The 23,306-nt window shown below is 50.8% G+C and overlaps 1 protein-coding gene across 2 annotated transcripts; it reads right to left on the reverse strand.

Annotated features, from left to right (window-relative positions):
• Nucleotides 1-63: 63 nt before the first annotated feature.
• Nucleotides 64-22,309, reverse strand: OTUD7B (OTU deubiquitinase 7B). 2 transcript variants are annotated; one of them, XM_058821593.1, is made up of 12 exons: nucleotides 22,163-22,309; nucleotides 15,236-15,358; nucleotides 14,430-14,600; nucleotides 13,119-13,337; nucleotides 8,777-8,878; nucleotides 8,244-8,371; nucleotides 7,320-7,432; nucleotides 6,176-6,303; nucleotides 5,423-5,572; nucleotides 4,888-5,002; nucleotides 4,194-4,278; nucleotides 64-3,643 (listed from the first exon to the last, which is right to left on the reverse strand). In XM_058821593.1, exons 2-12 carry the CDS (start codon nucleotides 15,306-15,308, stop codon nucleotides 2,351-2,353), a joined length of 2,577 nt encoding a protein of 858 aa, XP_058677576.1. In that variant the 5' UTR covers nucleotides 15,309-15,358; nucleotides 22,163-22,309; the 3' UTR covers nucleotides 64-2,350. The 2 variants fall into 2 exon arrangements, with proteins under 2 accessions (XP_058677576.1, XP_058677577.1); XM_058821594.1 differs by lacking the exon at nucleotides 22,163-22,309 and adding an exon at nucleotides 21,633-21,808.
• Nucleotides 22,310-23,306: the final 997 nt, after the last annotated feature.

A 23,306-nucleotide genomic window follows, 5' to 3' on the forward strand; every position in this document is an offset into this window, starting at 1 on the left:
GCCAAATATCACCAATTAATCTGGAATTAATTAAAAAAAAAAAAAAAAAAAAGGAGTTTTTTTGTGAATAAACCACTGCAGAATTAATTCAGGTCACTCGGTGTCGCGTTAGTGAGACCCAAAGCTGCCCCGGCCTCCTCTGCCGAGGGTGAATCTCATTTAATAAAATCAAATCAAATCTCATGAACGGGTTTTACACACGCTGAAAGACAAAGTTTTCCTCCACCAGGATCAATTGGAATTCCAACCACACCAGTTAAGTGCACTTAGTTTCACCTTGGGGTCACACCACAGTCTCCCCATGGAAAAATCCCTCCTGGAGGCAGGTTTGGTGCTTCTCCTGCAGTTTTGGGGTTTTCCTTCCAGCACTGCAGCTTTTCCTACAGTTTTTTTGCCTTCTCCCCATCCCCACCCAATCCAGCCTCCACTGGGATGGAGCTCCCCAAAAAGGAGAGAAATTCCCCCAAAACCTGAGTGCTGAAGCATCACCTCCCCCTGCCCTCCTGTGCCCTGGGGCATCCCTGCTCCAGAGGACATTCCCAACACCAGAACAAAGCTGCTGCTCCAATCTGGGGAAAAATAAACATCAGAACGTGGAATTTAAACCAAGAGCCCGTAAATAGTGAAGGGTTTGGGTTGGGTTTTAACCAAAACAGCTTCAAATTTGGGGTGAACCAAATAGGGGCAGAGCTGGTGCTGTTTAAGCAGCACTGCACGGCCCTGCCTGGGGTTGAAGTCCATTGGAATTCCTGCATTTTGAGGGAGAAATGTGGAATTTGTTCCCAGGTAAGAGGAGCCAGCTGGAGTGGGTGTCACACCCTCCCCTTCCCACAGCTTCAGCCACGCTCGGGGATTTTATAAAACCAGGGAAAACAACTCAACACTGGAATCAATCCATCCCTGGGCTGTCTGAAATTTGGATTTGAAAATCTGCAGACAAGGAGCTTTGCTGGCTGGACTCAGAGTGTTGGGATCCCACCAGGAAAGGCCCAATTTGGGGGCATTTAGGTGTAGGAAAGGCCTTAACTCTGGGGTTTTAGGTCTAAATGAACATTTTTAGGGCCAAGTGTAAGGCGTGGGGTGACGCCCCGAGCTCTCTTCCAGCTCCTCTTCCTCATCCTTTCTCCAGGCAATGGCCATGGGCAGGAAGGGGTTGCATAGTTTGATTCCTTCTGGAAAATCAACCCAAAAATAGAAAGGAGGGAATGTTGTAAAGCTCTGGCTGAAGGATACAACTCCTGTTTTATTTCCACGTGGTAGGAAATGCTGCACCTCGCTCCGTGCAGGACCAGGTTTGGGAGCTGCAGTTACCAAAGAAACCCCAAGGAATTCTGTGCAAACATCGCAGTGCTAAAGTGAATCCCACCCTGGGAGCCAGGGGGCCGGGATGGGGTCAGGAACAACACGTGGGAGGAGGATTTTACCTTCTTGTTCTGCTTTTTTAGCCCTGTTATCAAAAAATATGGATTAATTCCGCAGCCTAAAGGTCAGTTGGTGGCTCAGCACAACGGAGCCGAGTTAATCAGGATCAGAGGTAGTACAGAGTAGCTGTGCTCAAGTAGGAGTTACATGGGGCTGGGGGTGCTCTGGGACCCCTTTCCAGTGGCTTTTCCTGGGGGATTTGCCCCAGGCTCACTGGGAATTCCTGGCAGGATCTCCTGTGGGCTGGGGGTTCTGCACAGGAAGAGAAACCTCCAATCCCTTGAGCTCTGGGAGTCCCCCCCTGCCTCAGGAAGAGTTTAAAAAGAACATTTTAAAACCAGAGTTCAGCTCATGGGGAGGAGAGGAGGGGACAGAGCCCTGAGCCTGTCCTGGTGCTCAGAATCATCCAGGACTGGGTGGGGGGCGTCCAAGCCACCTCACCTCATCAAAGTCCAACTCCAACGTGGTGTCACTCAGTACCAGCAAGAAGAAATACAGAATAAAACCAGTGTTAAAAAACTCCATTAAAAGGTTTTGTGACTCTCAAAATGGGGCATTTCTGCTCCGTCCCAGGTGGTCAGGAAGTGGGAAGGACCTGGGGGGAGCTGCTCCCCCTGCCCACTCCCAAAGCTTTGGTCTGGTTTATTGAGTTTTTGAGGAAATTCTCCCCCCTCACCCTGTGCTCCGAGCCGAGCAGCCCCCCTGGGAATCCTTCTCCTCCCCTGCAGGGGCTCCAGGAAATCAGGGGCTGCTTTCCCCCTTCTCTCCCTCCTGCACCCATCAATGCCACCAGCCCATCCCAGCAGGCCCAACGCCGCTCCCACCTCCTGCAGAGCGCGAGAGGAGCGTGGCTGGGTGTAAGAAACCAAACCGGATCTCTGTTATTGCATCCCCCACGTGCCAGGGGTCCGGCGTGCACAGGGGCAGCTCAGAACCTGTGCACCAGCGCCTCCCTCTCCCTGCGCCGCAGCTCCTCCTTGTAACAGCACGAGCAGAAATTCCCGGTCTCTGGGTGTCCGTAAAAGCTGCAGTTGGGCTGTTTGCACTTGGTCTGCTGGATGTTGTAGAGGCCTTGGCTTCTCGTTTTCTCCGCCGTTCCTCCCTGCTCCTGCTCCAGGAGCTCCCGGCAGCCGTTGCTGTGCGGGGGCAGGAGGCAGCCGGAGCCCTCGCGCTCCGCGGGGAACGGAGCCTGGCTCTCCGTGTCCGTGGGGGAGAAGCGGCCCAGGTGGGCAGGCCCGGGCGGGCAGGGGCCCAGCCGGCCCTGGTGGTGCCGGGGCAGGGTGGCATAGGGGGGGAGGCTCCCGCAGGGCCCTCCCGCCAGCTGCCGCCGGCCCTCGGGACACGCGGGTGGGTGCAGCCCCTCGGCGCTGCCCATAGAGGGCCTGGGGAAGGTGAAAACGCCGGAATAGCCGGCTGGAAAAGCAGCGAGTTTAGCACCCACGGCCGGCTCCAGGGGCTGGGGGGGGTAGCTGGGGGGCGGCTGGCAGAACACGGGGCCTGGCATCGCCTCCTCGCTCCGCTGGGCACCCACCTCCCCTTCCGGCCTCTTGGCCGGGGCGGCGCCGCCCAGCGCCTTCTTCTCGGCCTCCTTCTGCCTCTGCTCTGCCAGGAACCGCTCCTCAGCGTCCAGGAGGTACCTCTGGATCATCTCCTCCTGGAACTGGTGCCGGGTGCTGGTTTTGAGGTGGCTGGCGAAGATGAACTTGCGCTCGCCCTGCATGGCGGCGCGCAGGATGCTCAGGCTCAGCCGAACGTCGCTGCTGTACTTGGAGGGATCCGAGGGCTTCTCCGGGGCTGCTTTACCTGCACCAGGCTTCTCTGCAGGAGCCGAATCTCCAGGGGAACACTCCTCCTTGCTGTCCTTCCGTGCCTTCAGGGATCCTTTCTTCTTCTTCTCCAGGGTGTCTCCCTGCCCGTTGCTCACACCGCCCTTGACGCCTTTGCTGTGCATCAGGCCCCCCATGTTCTTTTTTAGTTTGCTGCCCAGAGTCTTCCCGAAGCTTCCCAGCTTGTTGGCTACCGAGTCTGCTCGTTTTTTATCCTTCTCCTTTTCCTTTTCCCTCTCTTTCTTTGGTTTCTCCCTGTCCTTGGCTGCCCTGGTGCCCCCGTTGCTGGCAGAGCTGCTGCACACCGACTCCTTGTCCGACTCGCCCGACTCCGCTGCCGAGCGAGCGTCATCGCCCGCCGAGGCCGTGGGGGACTCTGGCTGAGCCAGGGGCGCCTGGGGAGGGAGGAGAGACAAAAATCAGAGTCTAGAAACCCCTCAGGTAAGGATTTCCAGGTGGAAGGTGAAGGAAAGGAGGTGGTGTGGCTTGGAACGCTGAGAAAGGCGTGTCACCACCGCATCCTGCACATCCCTAAACGTCCCCGTGGCACCTTTCCAGCCTGAGATAGCCCAGGATCTTATGATTCTATTCTGTGATTCTCTGATACCTCCACTTGCAAATCCAGGGAGATTTCAGGTGCAAATCCAGGGAGGAGGAGGGTGAGATTGTCCCAGTCTCGAGGTGGCCATAAACCAACAGCTCCCGTTTGTTTGGAGCTTGGGACGTCCCTGAGGGGCTTCTGGGTCATGTAAAGGCTGAAAATGGACACGGAAAGTTCTGGGGAAAGGTGCCCACATGCAAAACTGAGTCACTTCCTGCTCTCTGGCAGAATCAGCCACAGTTCCTGTGGGCACAGAGCCCCCAGGTAAAGCCCACAACAGCTTTCCTGCAGAGAGGAGGGGTTGAATAATTCATAGGTAAAGAAGATCCCCCTGGTCCCTTTACCTGCATGTCACAAGGCAACGTGATCCATCTGACATTCATGTAGCTGTGCAGCAGGTGCAGTTTGGCTTCCAGTGACAGGGTCACGCTGGCATTGGAGGGGGGCAAAGCCACAGGTCAGAGCCATTTCCCACCTGGAAACATCTCCCCCCATATCTACATTGTTCCCTGTGTTGTGTATTTAAATGGGTGTTTTCCAAGGGTACAAAAGGGATAATTGTGAAGTTTTCCTTTCAATGAAAACCCAAAGGGAGAAATCAAATTCCTCAGTCTTGGAATCAAAACGTTTCTGCCTCAGCCATAGGAAGTGCTGGGACTAAACCATGGTGAGATCTGCCCAAAGCCTCACCCAGACCACGCATGATCTGGTGGCCACCACCCTCCCCATTCCAGGGACCCATAACACAAGGATTTGATGGCAAATGGAAAAATTTGTGCACATTTTTTATGCTGCTATCACAGGAGATCCTCCCCTGCTGTTGATGCCTTGAGCTACCCCCAGCCCAGAGCTCCAGGACCTGGAGCATCAGCACTTAGATGTGGGAGCAAAGGTTGTGAGATGTCACAGCCCCACCCAAATCACATCAAAACGAAGGAAAAGCTGAACAGTGCCATTCCCTGGGCACAGCTTTCACCCAGCACAAGAAAACCCAGCTGGTTTTTCATCTGTGACCTCTCTGCTCTGCACATCACCAACCTGGCCAGCTTGACATTGTCACTGTCATCCTTCCCCCACTGCCACTCCTTGCCCGGGTCCACGGCGAAGTGCACGGGGAGCAGTTTGTGCTCAGAGTCCGTCAGGGGGATCACAGCTGCCAGAAACAGGACAGAAATGTCACAGAAATGTCACAGAAATGTCACACTGACAGCCCAGGAGGACAAATATTGCACACCTGGAGCCAGCCCTGAGCACGGCACCCACCAGGAGCATTTCTGTCACCTCTGATGGCAAATCCCAGTGCTGGGATCATGGAATTCTGAGCACCTGAACCTCACAGGGAAGAGTTTCTCCACCATTTCCCATCCACCTCTGCCCTGTGTCAGTGGGAATCCACTCCCCTTGTCCCAAGTCCCCTCCAGCTCCTGGAGCCTCTTTGGGCACTGCAAGAGCTCCAAGGTCAGGTCATTGTTGGTTTTCTGGGCTGACATTGATGGGTCCTGGTCAGCTCTTCCTCCCCAGCACTCCCAAATCTTCCTCCTCCTCAGTTTCTCACCTGAATCCCATCACTCACCTTGATCTTTTGTGTTTTCCTTCTGCTCCATGGAGACCAGGGCAGAAAAATGAGCTTGGTCATAAGCCAGGACCAGAGGGGACCGGTGGCATTTGTTGGCTGGGACTTCCAGGGGCAGATAAATCCCTCCAAAGGGAATTGGGGCAAATGCTGGCAACAATTGAGAGTGGTTAGTTGTGATCACAGGTTCAAGAGTTCAGAGTTGTTTGTGCTGCAGCTGCTCCAGAATGAGCCCTTTGCCTCAATGGAGGGCTCACCTGCAATTATCTCTCATCTCAGGGGACATTAAACAAAACCACAACCCAAAATAGATGTTTATTTTACATCAGGAGGATTTCAAATGTAGAATGAACTGGTATTTTCTAGAAAAAGCCTGCCTCTTCACTCCCCCACAAGACAAACTTTGCCTACAGAAGGATGGAAATTGATAAACCTGACAGGGAACTGAAGGTGATGGTGGAAAATCCAACACTCAGGGAATGGAGGAAAATCCACCACCAGGGAATGGAATTTCTCATCCCCAGATGTGTGTGTAGAGGTAAAAAAAGAAAAAAACCTCCTGTGATGCTCTTATAGCAGCAGAAATTGGGTTTGGGAGCCAAATCTGACCTGGCCCCTCACCTGCAGAGGTCAATTTTCCCCCTGCACCATTCCCAACTCCAAATGCAGCTTTGAGAGCAGAAAGGCTCCAGAAAGGGTGGAAAGGAAAAGTGGAGAGCTCAGAGAGGCTTTGGGAAGAGAGGAAGGTCTCACCTTCACCACCTGAGTCCCTCAGCATCGTGTCTGCCACCACCACAATGGGTCTCTTCAGCACGTGGGCCAGCACAAAGACGTGGAACTCCTCCAGGCTCTCATACACGGGCTCCTCTGAGCTCTCCACCCTGGGCAAAGGAGAAGCTGAATGTCATCCCTTGGGGAGTTTGGATATTCAAACATTTGCTTTGGAACACCAGCAGGAGGTTTCACAGCCAGCAGAGGCTGAGCTCATCACTGATCTGAGGGTTTAGGTGTGGATTCCCAAAATGTGAGGGTTTAGGTGTGGATTCCCAAAATGTCCTGCTCCAAAACAAGGGTTTGTGCCCAAGGAATGCCCAGCTGCTGCCTGGCATGGCTGGGAGTCCCTTATCTAAAGATAAGGATGGCTGTGGCTGGGAAGTGTCCTTGAAACAGAAGGGAGATGGCAAAAATTCTCAGCTCTGAGTTATTCTGATTTCAGAGTGAGAAGCAGAAGGAAACAAAAGGAAGCACAAAGAAGGACAAGGAAAAACACAAGGAAGCAGAAGGGAGCAGAAGGAAGCAGAAGGGAGCACAAGGAAACACAAGGAAACAAACAAAAGGAAGCAAAAGGAAAACACAAGGAAAACATAAGGAAACACAAGGAAAACACAAGGAAACAAACACAAGGAAGCACAAGGAAAACACAAAGAAACACAAGGAAAATATTTATTCCCTGCCCAATCCATATCCTACCCCACAGAAGAAGCCCCAAAATCCTTTCCTGGGACGCTCCATGCGCCTGGTGCTGCCTCAGGATCTTTGTCCTTCCCCTGAAACCCAACCAGCTCAAACCAGAGCTGCTGCCCTGCCCTGGGGCACCCTGAGAGCTGAGGGGATTTACTCCCTGTTGTAGGTGTGATTCACTCCCTGTTGTACCCTGGGTGTAATTCACTCCCTGTTGTAGGTGTAATTCACTCCCTGTTGTACCCCGGGTGTAATTCACTCCCTGTTGTAGGTGTAATTCACTCCCTGTTGTACCCCAGGTGTAATTCACTCCCTGTTGTAGGTGTAATTCACTCCCTGTTGTACCCCAGGTGTAATTCACTCCCTGTTGTAGGTGTAATTCACTCCCTGTTGTACCCCAGGTGTAATTCCCTCCCTGTTGTATCCCTGCCCGTACCCGCCGCAGCCGCCGCCGTTGGTGCCGTAGTGCACGCGGGGCTCGCTCGACGCCAGCTTGATCAGCTCATTCCACTCCTTCTGCCACTCCTCCTCTGTGTAAACCAGGCCAGACTGAAAAAGGGCAAAAAGAACCCAAAATCATCCAGGTAAAGCTCTCCCAGTTACTCCAGAGTGGGTTTGTACCCACAGCACAACTTTCCTCTGTGGGTTATACAAAAATAATCAACACATTCTGCACCATGGCCTCAAAAACGCTTCCCAATATTCATCCAAATTTCCCCTCTCCATTTAAATCCATTCCCCTTGTGCCGTCACTTGTCCCATGTAGGAATGTGCTCTCTGGTGATGGAGTGACAAAACTATCTTTTTTTGTCTCTTTAAAAAGGAAAAAATCCAGAAGTTTCTCTCTTCAATTAGGGAAAAAGACCTCATAAGACTTGGGGGACTCAAGGATGGCTAATTAGACAAAAAAGTCTTGCCTAAGCAATTCACTAGAAAAAGAAGTGAACGAAAAAAAAAATTGATTTTGTGAAGTGTTTTACCAGGAGCAGGAACCTCTTGCATTTGGCTTGATTTTTTTCTCTGTAAAGAGTTTTGTTATTTTGCCTTTTATTAAAACTTGTTATTTTGCCTTTTAATAAAACTTTTCTGTTTCCACCACTACCACAGAAGCCATCCTGTTAATTTTACGCCTTCTAAGGTAGCTGAGCTATCTTGGTGTGATATAAATCTCCAAAAGTTTATAAGACCTGGCTCAAGGAGATCATTTATCAATCCCAAGAGCCTTTAATTTTGCTGCAGCTCTGAGTGCAGGACACCCCTCAGCACAGCCCAGCCCAAAATTCCAGACTGGCACCTCCCAGAGGCACAGGAAGTTTTCCCAGGATGGCAAAAAGGGCCCAAACCATCACTCAGCTCCCACCTCCTTGTTCTGCTGGGTCTGCTGCCAGCGCCAGCGGCGCCTCAGCGCCTCCCGCTCCGCTCCCTTGTCCATCAGGGTGTGCAGGGACTTCCTCAGCATCAGATCCCGGTCGTGGAAGCCCCACATTCCTGCAGGGAGAAGGAGCAGGAGGGTCAGGAGGAGCTGCTGTGACTCCCCGAGCCACTGCAGGGAAGGGGCTGCTCCATCGTCCCACACTTCCTTCAGGGAAACTCGCACAGATCAGAATTACACACAAATAACAGCCAGGATTTCCACCCAGAGCGTTTCTCCTCTCTTTGTTTTTCACTCACATCTTTTATTTCCCTCCTCACAGCCCACTCCTTCCTTTATTTCCTTTGCAGTAGTTATTGTATCAGAGGGGGAGAAGGATTTGAGAAGCAGCTGCAGCCCCTTCCCTTGAACCACAGCCAGGAGCAGCAGCATCCAGAATGGCTCCTGCCCCCAAAGGAGCATGGTGGGCTCTTCCCCAGGGATCTGGGGGCTGTTTTCTTGTGGATAAACCCAAATCTTACCCAGGGAGGCAGCGTGGAGCAAACAATTCCCATCTCCAGTGGTGGCCAGGGGCAGCAGGCGCTGGCAGCTCGGATCCACCGTCACCCACCAGTTGAGACGTCCTGGGGACAATTGGGAGAGTGAGAAACCATGGGATGGGACTGGGGGGCTCTGGGGGCACTGCAGGATGTGGTTTCAGCCCTTCTGGAACAAAAAACAGCTGAACAAGCAGTTTAGAGAGGGTGGAAGGAGCATCTGGGCAGGTGGGAAGGTTCAGACCCAGCCCAGGACTGGGTGGGGAAGAGTCAGGACAAAGCAGCAAAAAGAGGAGATTGGAGCTGCAAAACTCCCTGAGGATGCCAGGAAAAGACTGGGCTGGATTTGGGGCAGAATTACACACAAACAGGAGCCAGGAATTCCACCCAGAGCAGCTCTCCTCTATCTGTTTTCCCCCACACCCCTTATTTCCCTCCCCACGGGTTGAAAATGCCTCCAGGAGCACCCAGCACAAACAATTTCTCCAGGGAAAATCAGCCTTTTGCTGCTTGCTGGAACCAAATCCCTCCAGTTTCAAGTCTCTCATGGCCACATTTCCCTGCTCACTGGTTTTTAGGCAGAATATTCCAGGATTTCTGCTGATCCCAGCAGCTTTCCTGCTGCAAATGCAAACTGACAGCGCTTCAGACTGGGAGTTTTGGGTCACTGTGGTGATTCAAGTCAAGAGCAGCTAAAAATAGAAGGTTGGAAGAAATGCCCAGTGTGGCTGAAGATTCAGCCCTTCCCAAGGGAGTGAGGCTGGGCTGGATCAGGACTTTGAACCCCCTGAGTCTGAGTCTGTGTCTTGCTCTGCCCTCAACATCCCTCCCTGGCTGCCATATTTTCCAGGGCTTTTTGGATCATGTGCAACAGGCAGGTTTTTGGCTGGATGAAGCTGTTTAGGCTCCCAAGTTGTATTTCAATCGCTCCTACAGGAAACCAGCCCTTTTCCTTTCATTTTCAGAGCCTCTCCTTCTTCTGGAGCACGATCCCTGCTGGGGATGCCAGTGCAGAGCCATGGGATTGCTGGGAATGCTCTGTACAACCCCAGGGAGAGGAACTAAAGGCAGAAAACAGAGGTTAAAGCATCCCCAACCACCAGAAATGCTCTGTGCATGTGTGCCTGGTGCTTGGGAGGCTGTGCAAGCCCCAGGCTGAGGGGACACACCTTGCAGAGGCATTTCTGTGCCCGAGTGTTTGCCTGACTGCGGTTACGCAAGAGAAATGGGCTCCAAAGGAACCCACGCCCAAGCCAGCGCTCCTGCCAGGGTCTGGCTCCTCCTGGAAAGGCCAAGAGGCTGCCCAGGAGTGGTGAAAACAATTTCAGAGCCCAGGAGATTCCTCTGGCTGCCCTGGAGGAGTCCAGACCCCGGGAAGGGGCTCAGAGACCTTGGCACAGAGTGAAAGACACCAAAAGCACCTGAGCCTTTGATTTTAACCATGGAAAAAACAATTACCAACTTTGTGTGAGCCACAAGAGTCTGAGTAGAACGTTAGGGGATTTATCACAGGGTGAAAATGTAGAATTTTGGGGTTTTAGAATGGGGGTTCAGGAGGCAGGATGGAGGGATTTAGGTGGAAATTCCTCTGATTTCCTTGGAGGACTCAAGACCCTGGCAGGGAGCTCAGAGACCTTGGCACAGAGTCAAAAACACCTTTGCCTTCCATTTTAACCCATGGAGAAAATTACCAACTTTGTGTGAAGATTTACAAGCCACAAGAGTTGAAGTAAAATGATAGTTAGTTTGTCAAAAAGTGGAAAAATAGAATTTTGGGGGTTTTAGAATGGGGGTTCAGGAGGCAGAATGGAGGGATTTGGATGTGCCTTGTCCTTCCTCTTTCTTCTTCTTGTCCTCCATCTTCTGGGTGATGGTGGCACTTTTGGATTGGTTTAGAGTAGAAGTTCACTGTCTAACATAGGTGATAGGTACTGGAAAATGTATTAGTTGGATAGATAATTGGAAAATTATTGTAAATAAAATTCAGGTAGTTTTTAGTATAAAAAGATAACACCACCCAAAGGCAGTCAGTGTGCTGGACAGATCTCAGCAGGGCAGAAAAAGAATGAAATAAAATAAAAATAAACAACTTTGAGAAGCTCAGCTGAGGGATCCTGACTCCTTCTTTGATTACAGGGCTGGGAAAAAGAGATTTTTCAACACCTTGGGGTCATCTCAACCGTAGAGACTCCAAGAGCTGCCCAGAATGTTGAAAACAACACATTTCTCTGTGTGTGTGGTTCTTAACCAGCCCTGAGAGCTCTGCAGGGAAACCAAGTGGATTTAGGAGCCTGAGGGATCTTTTCAGAATGGTCATGGCAGCAACAGATTTTCTGCACAGAGGAAAAGTCCATTGGCACCCAGAGGATCCCTCAGCTCCCAGCACCATGAGCCTGTTTTATCCCACAGGGTGTTGGGGGAAATCCCATTTTATTTTCCACCAGGAGCCACCTGAAGAGGTGACAGCAACGGGAGGAACTGATGGCCCCACCCAGGCTGGAAGGAGGATTGCTTCATCCAAACCAGACATGAGGATTTGCCTCATCCAAACCATAAATGGCTTCCCCAAGGCTACCAGGAATGCACAGGGAGTGTCCCAGGGACTGCTCCAAGGGATCAGCATCTTTCAGTTCTTTGTGATTTTTATCCCCAAATATCCCCAGGTGAGGCACCATGGACTGACTGCTCCTCCCTGTGTGACACAAACAAACCCAGCTGCAAATCCCCAGCTCAGAGCAAAGCCTGAGTCCTGATCCACAGGGGTTTGTGTCAAACCAAGGCTCCACTCAGGGCAGAGACCTTTCCAAACCACTCCAATCACATCCAGAGCATTCCCAGAGGATCTCATTGAAGTTTTCAGCCACTTTGGAAGTGCTCACTCTGCCACAATGGTGTAACAGGAGCTCTGAATATGTGGGGAAGGGGATCTGAATATTTATTGGGCTGTAAAATGTATTTCCTTAACCCCCTGAGGATGCTGTGTGCTAAATTAATATTGGGAGTCCCTGCAGATCACAGCACCATGCTCAAAACCCTACTTGGAATATTTCATAGCTGCACTACAGCCCTTTGTTACAGAAAAAACACTCATTTATAGCAACCCACAGACACTCAAATCTCCAAAGACATTTTGTAAAACTCAGAATTCATAAATTCCTCCCCATTAACAGCATCCCAGCACACCTGGCAGTGCCCCCAGCCCACAGCTGAAGCACCCAGCAAGCCCCAGCCCCAGATTTGATTTGTGCAGGGACAGAGGAAGCCAAGCCTGCTCTGCTGGGGTGAGATCTGGGGTTGATCTGCAGCAGCAGCTCTGCTGTCACCTCCCAGCACCACTGTGTAATGGGATCGCTGGGATCAGGTGCTCATTCCCAAAACATGAGAATATTTCTTACAGCAACTCCTGAGCAGCACAGGGAGAAGTTGTGCCCTCAGTGTCTGTTATCCCCAAGGATAATGTGTTTTCTGCTATGTGCAGCAGCACAGAAACAGCAGGAGTGGAAATGGAAACCCTCCTGAGATCCCTCACAGGAACCTTCCTGGTGCCAGGGATGGGATTTTCCCTGCCAGCACAAATGTCCCCTCATTCCCTCATTTACAGACCCCTGGATGTCCCCTCATTCCTTTCTCTAGTCTTTAGTATAGTTTCAATATGACATGATATGATATTATATGATGTAATATGATATAATGTAATGCAATATAATGTAATATAATTAATATAATGAAACATAATATAAATTATAATATAATATATGATGTAATGTAATGTAATGTATTATGATATAATACTATATATAAAATATGATATAATGTAATATAATATATATTATATTCTATAGATAAGAGATAATATAATATAATGTAATGTAATATATATGATATGATATGATATGATATGATATGATATAATATAATATAATATAATATAATATAATAATATATAATGTAATATAATGTAATGTAATATAATATAATATAATATAATATAATATAATATAATATAATATAATATAATATAATATAATATAATATAATATAATATAATATAATATAATATAATATAATATAATATAATGTAATATGCAATATAATGTAATATAATGTAATGTAATATATATAATATAATATAATATAATATAATATAATATAATATAATATAATATAATATAATGTAATAATAAATCAGTCTTTTAGGAACACAGAGTCAGATTCATCATTTCCTCCTGCCATGGGGGACCCAGAAAACACGCCAGGGTGGTGCCCAGACAATGCCCCAGCCCAGGGTACCCCCGTGGGTGGCAGTGCCCCTGTCCCCAGCACTCACCAGCCTGCTCCAGCGCCACCAGCATGGACTGCTCGATGAGATCCCTCTCGATGAAGCTGCGGAACTCCTCGGAGTACACGGTGAGGTCGGGCAGCTGGAAGGTGCAGATGGGCATCTCCAGCGGGTGCTCGCTGCTGCTGCCGTTGCTGGAGACGTGGGAGCGGGCCAGGGACACGATGGTGGAGCTGGCGTGGGAGATGCCCCGGGACAGGCGCTTCTCTGGGGGAGAGCAGGGGGAACAACAGCAAAGTGGGGCAGGAGCCTGTGACAAAGCCAGCCTTTGTCCCTTTAAAAAGGAAAGAAACCCCCAAGTTTCTCTCCTCCATTAGGTGAAAAAGGCACCTCATAGGCCTGGAGGACTTCACCTCAAAGCCATTAGTTTCTTTGTTGACTTCTTTTTCTAGTAAATTGCCACTTTTGTGAGGTGTTTTACCAGGAGCCTGGAGAAGAGGAGGCTCAGAGGTGACCTTATTGCTCTCTACACCTTCCTGAAGAGAGGCTGTAGACAGGTGGGGTTGGTCTCTTCCATCAGTTTTCCCCATTTTCCCCATTTTCCCCCATTCCAGGGCAGCACTGACAGAACCAGAGTACACAGTCTCAAGCTACTGCAGGGATGGTACAGGTTGGGTATTAGGAAAAAATTTTTCACCAAAAGAATAATAAAGTACTGGAATGCTCTTCCCAGGGAGGTGTAGAATCACCATCTCTGGATGTGTTTAAATAAACACTGGACATGGTGCTACAGCCTGGTTGAGGTGTGAGGGCATAGGTTGGATGATGATCTTAGAGGTCTCTCCCAACCTCATCATTCTGTGATTTTGAACCTCAGAGAAAGGAAAAAGAATTCTTATCATTTGCTGTGCCTGTGTTTGTACAAAAGTAGAATGCTTGGGACAAAAGCTCTGTGAGAAACATTTGAAGGAGCTGGGGCTGTTCAGCCTGGAGAAGAGGAGGTTTAGAGGTGACCTTATTGCTCTCTACACCTTCCTGAAGGGAGGCTGCAGACAGGTGAGGTCAGTCTCTGCAGAACCAGAGGACACAGCCTCAAGGTACCTCAGGGAAGGTACAGGTTGGATATTAGGAAAAAAATTTTTCACCAAAAGAATAACAAAGTACTGGAATGCTCCTCCCAGGGAGGTGTAGAACCACCATCTCTGGATGTGTTTAAAAAGACTGGTTCTACAGTCTGGTTAAGGTTTTAGGGCAGAGGATGGATGATGATCTTAGAGGTCTCTCCCACCCTCATCACCCTGTGATTCTGTGCTCTGACAGGACACTGCCCAGCCCAGGACACCCCTCCAGGACACTGACCTTGCACCAGGTCATCCTGGCGCTGCAGGGGGGGCCTCCCTGGCCGTGCCAGCTCCCTCTCGGGGGGCCGGCAGCCCCGGCCCTCGTTGAAGGGGTGCGGGAGGTTCCCGGCGTGCACCTGCCGCAGCTGCTCGAAGTCGCTCAGCGCCGCGCTCAGGTCCCAGTTCTTGCCTGCACGGGGACGTGGAGACTCAGTTTTTCCTGTTTTCCCCATTCCAGGTGTGGAAGCTGAGGAATTTTCCCCATTTTTTGCATTTTTCCCCACTCCAGGTAGTGGAAGCTGAGGAATTTTCCCCATTTTTTCCATAATTATTCCCATTTTCCCCACTTTTTTCCCATAATTATTCCCATCCCAGGTGGTGGAAGCTAGGGAATTATTCCCATTTTCCCCACTTTTTTCCCATAATTATTCCCATCCCAGGTGGTGGAAGCTAGGGAATTATTCCCATTTTCCCCATTTTCCCTGGAATTATTCCCATTTTTCCCCATTCCAGGTGGTGGAAGCTGAGGAGCTAGCACAGAAGGGGAACGCCGCATTCCTACGCCCCAGGAATTTTCCCCATTTTTCCTGGAATTATTCCCATTTTCCCCATTCCAGCTGGTGGAAGCTGAGGAATTTTCCCCATTTTCCCCCATTTTTCCTGGAATCATCCCCATTCCAGGTGAAGCAGCACCACTCACCCTCACCCACCACAGAAACTGAGACATTCCCTGAACATCTGTGCTGGAAACCATTCCAGCCCCCAGCTCCCTCCCCTTTTCCCTCCCACCCTGGGCATTCCCATGATGATTCCAGTTTTCCATACCTTCAAGGAGGTCTCTGGCCAGCCCTGGCTCTGCCCCCGTTGAGCGAACAAAGTCGGACAGGACGATGTCCATAGCCAAGGCCAGAGGGGTCAGCGGCACCCGATCGGCTCCTGGGCATCAACCTGGGCATGGAGAGCACCAAGAGCACCCCTGGACTGAACATCCCCAGCTGGGAATCAGCTGAGCGGTCAATGAACCCTCCCCCAAAAATTCAATGTGCTCCAGGTTCACTCCTGGGCAGCACAATGTTCATTTGGCTATAACCAGCAACAGAAAAATTGGGAAAATTCATGAGCTAAACCAATCTCATCTCAAAGGTGGTGGAGCTTTTCTTTCCAAATTAGGAATAAATTATATAATAAATATAATTTATTATATATACATATAATACATATAATAATATGTAATACATAATATGTAATATGTAATATATAATATATAATATATAATATGTAATATAATATATATAATATGTCATACATAATATATAATGTCATATATCATATATAATATATATTATATAATATATAATGTATAATACATAATTTATAATATATACTATATTATATATACTATATACTATATACTATATACTATATACTATATACTATATTATATATAATACATTATATATGATATATAATGCATTATATTATGTATAATATACAATGCATTATATATAATATATAATACATTATACATTATATATAAAATACATAATATATTATATATAATACATTATACATTATATAGATAATATAATGTATTGTTATTGTATACTATATAATTTATTATATAATATATTGTATATATAATTATCATTTATTATATATTCATATAATAAATGAATTTTCGGGAGCAATGAGAAAGCAGAGAGTTTCTCTTGTGCATTTACAGGAGTAAATCCCTGCCCCATCCCACTCCAAGCACCCCAGATGTGAGGCAGGGAAAAGGAAATTCAGGATAAAATGCTAGAATTAGGAGATTCTAAGGAAAATATATTTTAAAAAGCCCCTTTCAGACAAAAATCCAAACTGAACAATCCCAATTGCTCTGGCAGACAAAATCAATGTCCAGACAGAGCTCCTTTCCACTCCAGAACTCCTTTGACTCCTGAACCCTTCCCAGAGGGGACCAAAACCTCTGATTTATTCTGTAATTTTGGTTTATTCCATTGGTTTATTTGATTTATTCTGTAAATCTGGATTTTGTTGGGTTCTGAAGGCGTGTGCTCCTGCCATGCCTCCAAATCCTGATTTTCTGCATTCCTGGGGCAGAGAGGGAAAGGAAGAGCAGCCTCATCCGTGGGAGTCCCCATGGGCAAAGTGGAATTTGCTGTTGTTAAAAGGCTGGGATAAAAACTCTGCCATCAAGGAATAGGAAAGAATGGGAATAAAATTTATGCTGAGCTGAAAATCTGGAAGGGGAAAATCTGGGAAGGCTGGGAGAGGGAGGTGCTGGGGTATGAGGTGGGAGAGGAAATTTCAGGATTGTGGAATTTAGAGCAAATTTCAGGATTGTGTGGAATACAAACAAACCTGGTTGTTTTCCTGGTGCCTGAGAAATAAAATCTCTTTTTCAGGATTATCCCTACAGACATGCAAACCTTCCCCTGGTACCTTAAAATATTTTTTTCCAAGATTATCCTTAAAGGTGGGTGAAATTCCCTATCAGCACAACTCCCCACAAGCATCCAGACTTTAACCTGGAATTTCTTGCTGGAGAAACACCTTTCCCACAATGGAGTCGTTAAATTCCTCCTCCCAGAAGCGATGCCAAAGCCCAGCACATTCCTGGAGCAGGATTTGGCAGCAATTCCTGCTCTTACTCCACCAATTTAGGGAAGATCCCTAATTAGGAGCTGCACTTTTGGATCCTCTAATCCCTGGCAGGAGCTGCAGGAGCAGCTCTAGGAGGAGATAACGGGAGAAGCTTCCTCCAGGTGGGTGTGGAATTCCAATGCAAATGAAAACTCAGCAGAGCTTTGGGGAGGGAACAAGCAGCACATGCCACCCCCTCCTGCACTGCATTCCAAACTCCCTCGTGCACAAAAATGCCAGGGAAAACACAGATGGAAAACTCTGGGTCCAGCTGGGAGCTGAAGGATTGTTGGGGATTTATTGAGGGGTTGCACGGAGGGATGTCCCCACCCCAGATTTATTTATTGATTATTTCCTTTCCCTGTGGAAGAGAAATGCTCCCTGCTCTTGCCTCCTTCCAGAACAGGTGGGAAATGAGCCCAGGGAGGAAATAAAAAACCCCAGAAGATTCACAAATCCATTCCCCAGCCATGGGGCAGGAGCTGAGCACACCCCAAATCCCCCAGGAGGGCATGGGGGTGATTCAAGGTGAGTGTTCCACATTCCAACCAGAAATGGGTGGAAAAAACTGTATTTAGGACTAAATTCAGTTGTTGCTGTGATCCCAACAGCTCTTTGCAGTTTTTTTTAGGAAATGTTTAACAAATATCCTCACACTTGCAGAGGGTCTGAGCACAGAAATGCTCCTGATGGGAGTGAGCAGTGATCACTGGGAGCAGGAGGAGCTGGAGCTTCAAGCAAACAGAATTCCATGGTCACACACCCATGGGAACCCAGAGGAAACCTCATTTCCCAGTGCCAGGGGATCCACCCAACGCTGACACCAACCCTCAGCCTCCCAGCAGAGCAATCTGCCCAGTTCCACCCTTGGGGATGGGGCAAAGCTGGGCTTGGTCCTTGCTGGCAGCATGGAAATCCTTCCTGAAGGGAATTCAGACCTTTCACATCAAATGTCCATCCAAAATAAGGGGAAAGCCATAAAACCTCCTGGATCCTCCTCTCTCTTGCTGCTTGCAGCCTCTCCCAGGGCAACTCCAACTCCATCAATTCACCAGGGGCATGTGGAGCATCCTGGTTCCTCAAGACCCCAACACCATCAGAAAAATCAGCAAACTGAGGGAGGAATTCCAGACAAAAGGTCCAAAATCTCAATGTCTCTCAGCTCCATCCTGGTGGGAAATCAACCATGGGGAACACTGAATTTAAACAGCTCACCAGAACCGAGCGTGGAGCAGCAAAACTGGATCCATTTAAATTCCCAAACTGTAATTTCCGGGGCTTTAATTCCCTTATTTTGTTAGATTTCAACACGCTGCAGAAAGAGGAAATAATTCTCTTTGTCAGGGCCAAATCCTGACCCAAGGTCAGCCACGACCTGTGGCTCCAGTGTGTTTATAAAACACTTCCAGAAATATTTCAGGAGCAGCAAAGCCCGACGTGTCTGCCCCGGATCTGGCACGTGATGTTTTGCTGAGGGCAGGAACCGAGCTGGGAGCCAGGACTGCACTGCCAGGGCTCTGCTCCTCGTCCCAACCCCACAGGGACACGAGGGACACCAAAGCTGACCCTCAGGGAGCTGCAGGTGAGGCAGGAGGTGCCCAAATCCATGGGAAATTTAATCCTGTCAAACCCACACGGATGTGTTCACTCCCACCAGCAGGGAGCTGCAGAACAGTGGGAATCCAGCACAAATCAAACTCCTGAACTCCAAATCCTCCAAAATCCTGAAATTTGGCAGCACTCAAGGCTAAGCAGGGGGGTCCTGAGGGGATCTGCAGGTGGGACATGGGAGCAGCTCCAATCTGAGACTGTGAGAAAAATGAGCTTCTCCATGAGCTCTGAGTGAGCATGGCCTGATGCTCCTGAAGGCTTCCTGATGCTCCTGAAGGCTTCCTGGTGCTCCTGAAGGCTTCCTGGTGCTCCTGAAGGTTTCCTGATGCTCCTGAAGGCTTCCTGGTGCTCCTGAAGGTTTCCTGATGCTCCTGAAGGCTTCCTGGTGCTCCTGAAGGTTTCCTGATGCTCCTGAAGGCTTCCTGGTGCTTCTCAAAGATGTTTCCTGATGTTCCTGAAAGAGGTTTCCTGATGCTCCTCAAGGAGCTTTCCTGATGTTCCTCAAGGAGCTTTCCTGATGCTCCTGAAGGTTTCCTGATGCTTCTCAAAGAGGTTTCTGATGCTTCTCAAAGATGTTTCCTGATGTTCCTCAAGGAGGTTTCCTGATGCTCCTCAAGGAGTTTTCCTGATGCTCCTGAAGGTTTCCTGATGCTCCTCAAGGAGGTTTCCTGATGCTCCTCAAGGAGGTTTCCTGATGCTCCTGAAGGTTTCCTGATGCTCCTCAAGGAGGTTTCCTGATGCTCCTCAAGGAGGTTTCCTGATGCTCCTCAAGGAGGTTTCCTGATGCTCCTCAAGGAGCTTTCCTGATGCTCCTGAAGGTTTCCTGATGCTTCTCAACGAGGTTTCCTGATGCTCCTCAAGGAGGTTTCTGGCTTCCTCCCCACCCCACATCCCTGTCCTGGCCCTGCAGGTTATCTAACAGCACCAGGATTAGCAGCACCTGTCCTGACCTGACACCTGTGCTGTGTCACTAAGCTCCAGCTGCAAGGGCTGGGTGGGACACACACCCTGCAGCTCCTGGCTCCTCCAGGATGGGAATCAACCCAGACCATCATCATCATCAACAAAAATCCAGTTATTCCTGATAAAACCGAACATGCAGGACACCCTTGGAGTGCTGGGTGGGACACACACCATGTCTGTCTCTTACAGGATGGGAATCGATCCAGATCCTCCTCATCATCATCAACAAAAAAAAAAGTTATTCCTGATAAATAACAGGACACCCTGTTACTTATCAGATGCAGGACATCCTTGGAGCTGTGAGTGCAGAATGGAGCCAGCCTGGCAGGGAAGAGCAGGAATTTTGGGGAACACACAACACAGGCAGCTGTGGCAGCGACTGAGGAATTTTCCCCCACTTTTTCCTGGAATTATTCCCATTTTTCCCCATTCCAGGCGCTGGATGTGGCTCTGTGGCTGCACCTCATGCTTGGTAGGAACAGCCCACCAAGATTTCCCATTCTGGGAACTTCTGACAAAGTTTTAGCACAGTCCAAAAGGAGAGCACATAATCCTCATAAATTATTGCTCCAGTAGGGAAAAGGGCTCCTAAAAAAGGGGGCTAAAAGGGCACCTAAAGGGGGCTAAAAGGGCACCTAAAGGGGGCTAAAAGGGCACCTAAAGGGGGCTAAAAGGGATCCTAAAGGGGGCTAAAAGGGATCCTAAAGGGGGCTAAAAGGGATCCTAAAGGGGGCTAAAAGGGGCTCCTAAAGGGGGCTAAAAGGGATCCTACAACCACCCTGGTGCTCAGGAGTTGGAGTGAAATTATGGAAATCATCCCAATTTTATGAAGTTTCAGTGCTTCAATGAACAGCTTTATCCTGTTTTTATTTCCAGAGTTCCAGCTGCTTCCCAGTGCTGCAGACACAGCTGGGCTCCTCCCAACTCCCAGCTCATCCTGAACCTTGGGCTGAAGAACACACCAGAACCTTCCACTTTGATCTCCAAGATAAAAGCCCAATAAATCTCCAGCAGCAGCTCCAGCAAATCCAGGCTCTGCCCCACCATCATCATCATCATCATCATCATCCTCCTGGTTATCAACTGCTCCCAAAATGACAGCATTCTCTAATCTCTAATGACAGCACTGACAACAAACTCAGTTCTCGCAGTGTCTGCACCAAAGAAATTCCCTTTGAGCCAAGCTCTCCCTAAACCAGGCCATGATTATTTGCAGCCTGAGCTGGGCCTGGCACACGCTGTCCTTGCCTGGATCCCAGGGGAGGCTCCAAATGTCCCCTCTGCAATCGAGGCCAGGGCAGCTCCACCACCAATTCCGCTCATTTGATCCCCAAATGTTTCAACCCAGCGCTGCTCCTGCCAGGATAATCCATTTTCAGCCCTTTGCAGGGATGAGTTTAGGGTGGAACTCGGGACTGGGAGAGCTGAAGTGCCAATTGAGGGCCAGAGCATCTCCCAGAGACAGCAGAGCCACATCCTGGCACGGAGTAGCACAGATTCACCACCAACACCAGCAGAAAATTAAATATATTCCAATAAAAATACTGAAGAGCGGAGTCCTGAATTTTGAAGCAGTTTGGGCACCCAGCTCCTTTTCCCATCCCCAGCTGGGATTTGGATGCTCCTGCCCACACCGGGGGCTGCCAAGGCTGAAGCAGGCACAGGGGATGCCTGGATCCACAGGTGGCCACTCCAGGAGTTCCTTTAGCACAGAACCATCTTTAAGTAGTTTTAAAATCCCATTTTCCAAAAAAAAAAAAAAAACCAAAAAAAAAACAAACAACTCAGCATGGACGTGTGCTGGGTCAGGAAGATAAAACCCAGCGGTGTCAGCGATTCACAGCGAAGAATCCCGGCTGGAAGTTTGGACTTTGCAGCTCTGTGGCTTTCAGGAACCGGGAGATTCCCGGTCCCGAGCACCAATTTCACAGCCAGGAAAGCCCCGCAGCATTCCCGGTGCACCGGGACCCAACACAACCCCCGGGAGGCTCCGTTCTCCTACCGGGAGTGAGGTTCCCGGAGCTGGGGACGGTCCGGGGCTGTGGCCGGGAATGAACCAAAGGAGAAATAAAAACCCCCGAACTCCCTCTCCTCACTCCGGGGCTGGTTCTCAGCTCCTGTTTCGCTCCACAACGGAGCCACCCCAGCCTGGACCGGGCAGCCGCGCGGAAATCCCGGTGTTCCCGGGAGAAAACAACCACCAAGAGGAGAATTATTCGGGACGGGAGCAGGAAAATGCCGCTCCCCGAGGAGCCCCGGCGGTGAAGCCCGGGGGATCCGCACCGGCAGCGGCCCCGCAGGCCCCCGGGCTGAGCAGGGACCCGCAGCCGGCACCCGCACCCCGCAACCCACCCCGGTACCGCGGGACAACCTCCGGGAGCGGCCCCGGGAGCCGCAGCCCGGCAGCGACCCCGGGAGCCGCCCCCGCCGCCCCCTCAGGCCGCGCCGTGACCCCGCGGGCGCCGCCGACGCCGCCCCGAGGCCCGGCCCCGCCAAAACTTTCCCGAGGCCGAGCGGGGGCCCCGCCGTTACCTCCGAGAGGCTCCATGGGTGGCCCGGAGCGGCCCGGCCCGGAGCGGCCCCGGGGCCCTCCCGCCGTCGTCGCCGCCGCCGCCGCTGAGGCCGCTCCCGGGGCGGGGGGGGACGGACAGAGCGGGGGGGGAAGGCGGAACGGAACGCGCCACCCGGAACGCGCCGCCACCCCCGTTCCCGCCCGGAACGCTTTGGCGGGCGCACGCGGCCCTGCGGGCAGGAGCCAATGGCGGCGCAGGGCCGGGCCAGGCCACGCCCACCTCGGGAGCGGGGGGAGCAGAGCGCCCCCTGGCGGCGGAACGGGGGGGGGGCGGCACCGGGATCCCCCCGGGACCACCGGGAGGGCGCGGGACACCGGGGGGGCACCGGCACCACCGGGAGGGGCCTGGGACCACCGGGAGGGGGCTGAGACCCGCTGTGTGCGGTCTGAGAGCCTCGGGGGAGGCCCGGGATCCCCGAGAGGGGCCTGAGACCCCTGTGAGGGGCCCGTGACCCCCATGATCGGCCTGAGACCCCCGTGAGGGGCCCGTGACCCCCATGAGCGGCCTGAGACCCCCGTGAGGGGCCCGTGACCCCCATGAGCGGCCTGAGACCCCTGTGAGGGGCCCGTGACCCCCATGAGCGGCCTGAGACCCCCGTGAGAGGCCCGTGACCCCCATGAGCGGCCTGAGACCCCCGTGAGGGGCCCGTGACCCCCATGAGCGGCCTGAGACCCCTGTGAGGGGCCCGTGACCCCCATGAGGGGTTTGAGATCCCCGGGAGGGGGCTGGGACCGCCATGAGGGGCCTGAGTCCCCTGTGAGGAACCTGAGACCCCCATGAGGAGCCTGAGACCCTCGTGAGGGGCCCGTGACCCCGTGTTTGCGGCCTGAGACTCCCTGTACGGAGTCCGAGACGCTGCTGAGGGCTTGAAACCCCTGTATGGAGTCAGTCACACCTTGATGGAGCCTGAGAGCCCATGTAAGGGTTCAGTAAGGGCCTGAGACCGTGAGGGGTGTCCCCTTCTGTGGGGTCAGTAGCCCCAGAGCGAGGCCCTGGAGGGTGAGGGGTCAGCACCCGTTCCCTGAGCCTGATTGCCACTGGGGATCCTTTCCTTAGTATGGAAAGATTGCTGTTCCTTGCTCATGGCATGGGAACAGTGTGGA

The sequence above is a fragment of the Ammospiza caudacuta genome, chromosome 30 (genome assembly GCF_027887145.1).
Source record: "Ammospiza caudacuta isolate bAmmCau1 chromosome 30, bAmmCau1.pri, whole genome shotgun sequence".
NCBI lineage: Eukaryota > Metazoa > Chordata > Aves > Passeriformes > Passerellidae > Ammospiza > Ammospiza caudacuta.

Coding starts and splice junctions, on each gene's coding strand:
- OTUD7B (XM_058821593.1), bottom strand. CDS start 15,308: ATGGACATCGTCCTGTCCGACTTTGTTCGCTCAACGGGGGCAGAGCCA. Junction 14,601..15,235: donor GGCCAGAGACCTCCTTGAAG/GTATGGAAAACT, acceptor GTCCCCGTGCAG/GCAAGAACTGGGACCTGAGC. Junction 5,573..6,175: donor GAGGGACTCAGGTGGTGAAG/GTGAGACCTTCC, acceptor AATTGTTGCCAG/CATTTGCCCCAATTCCCTTT.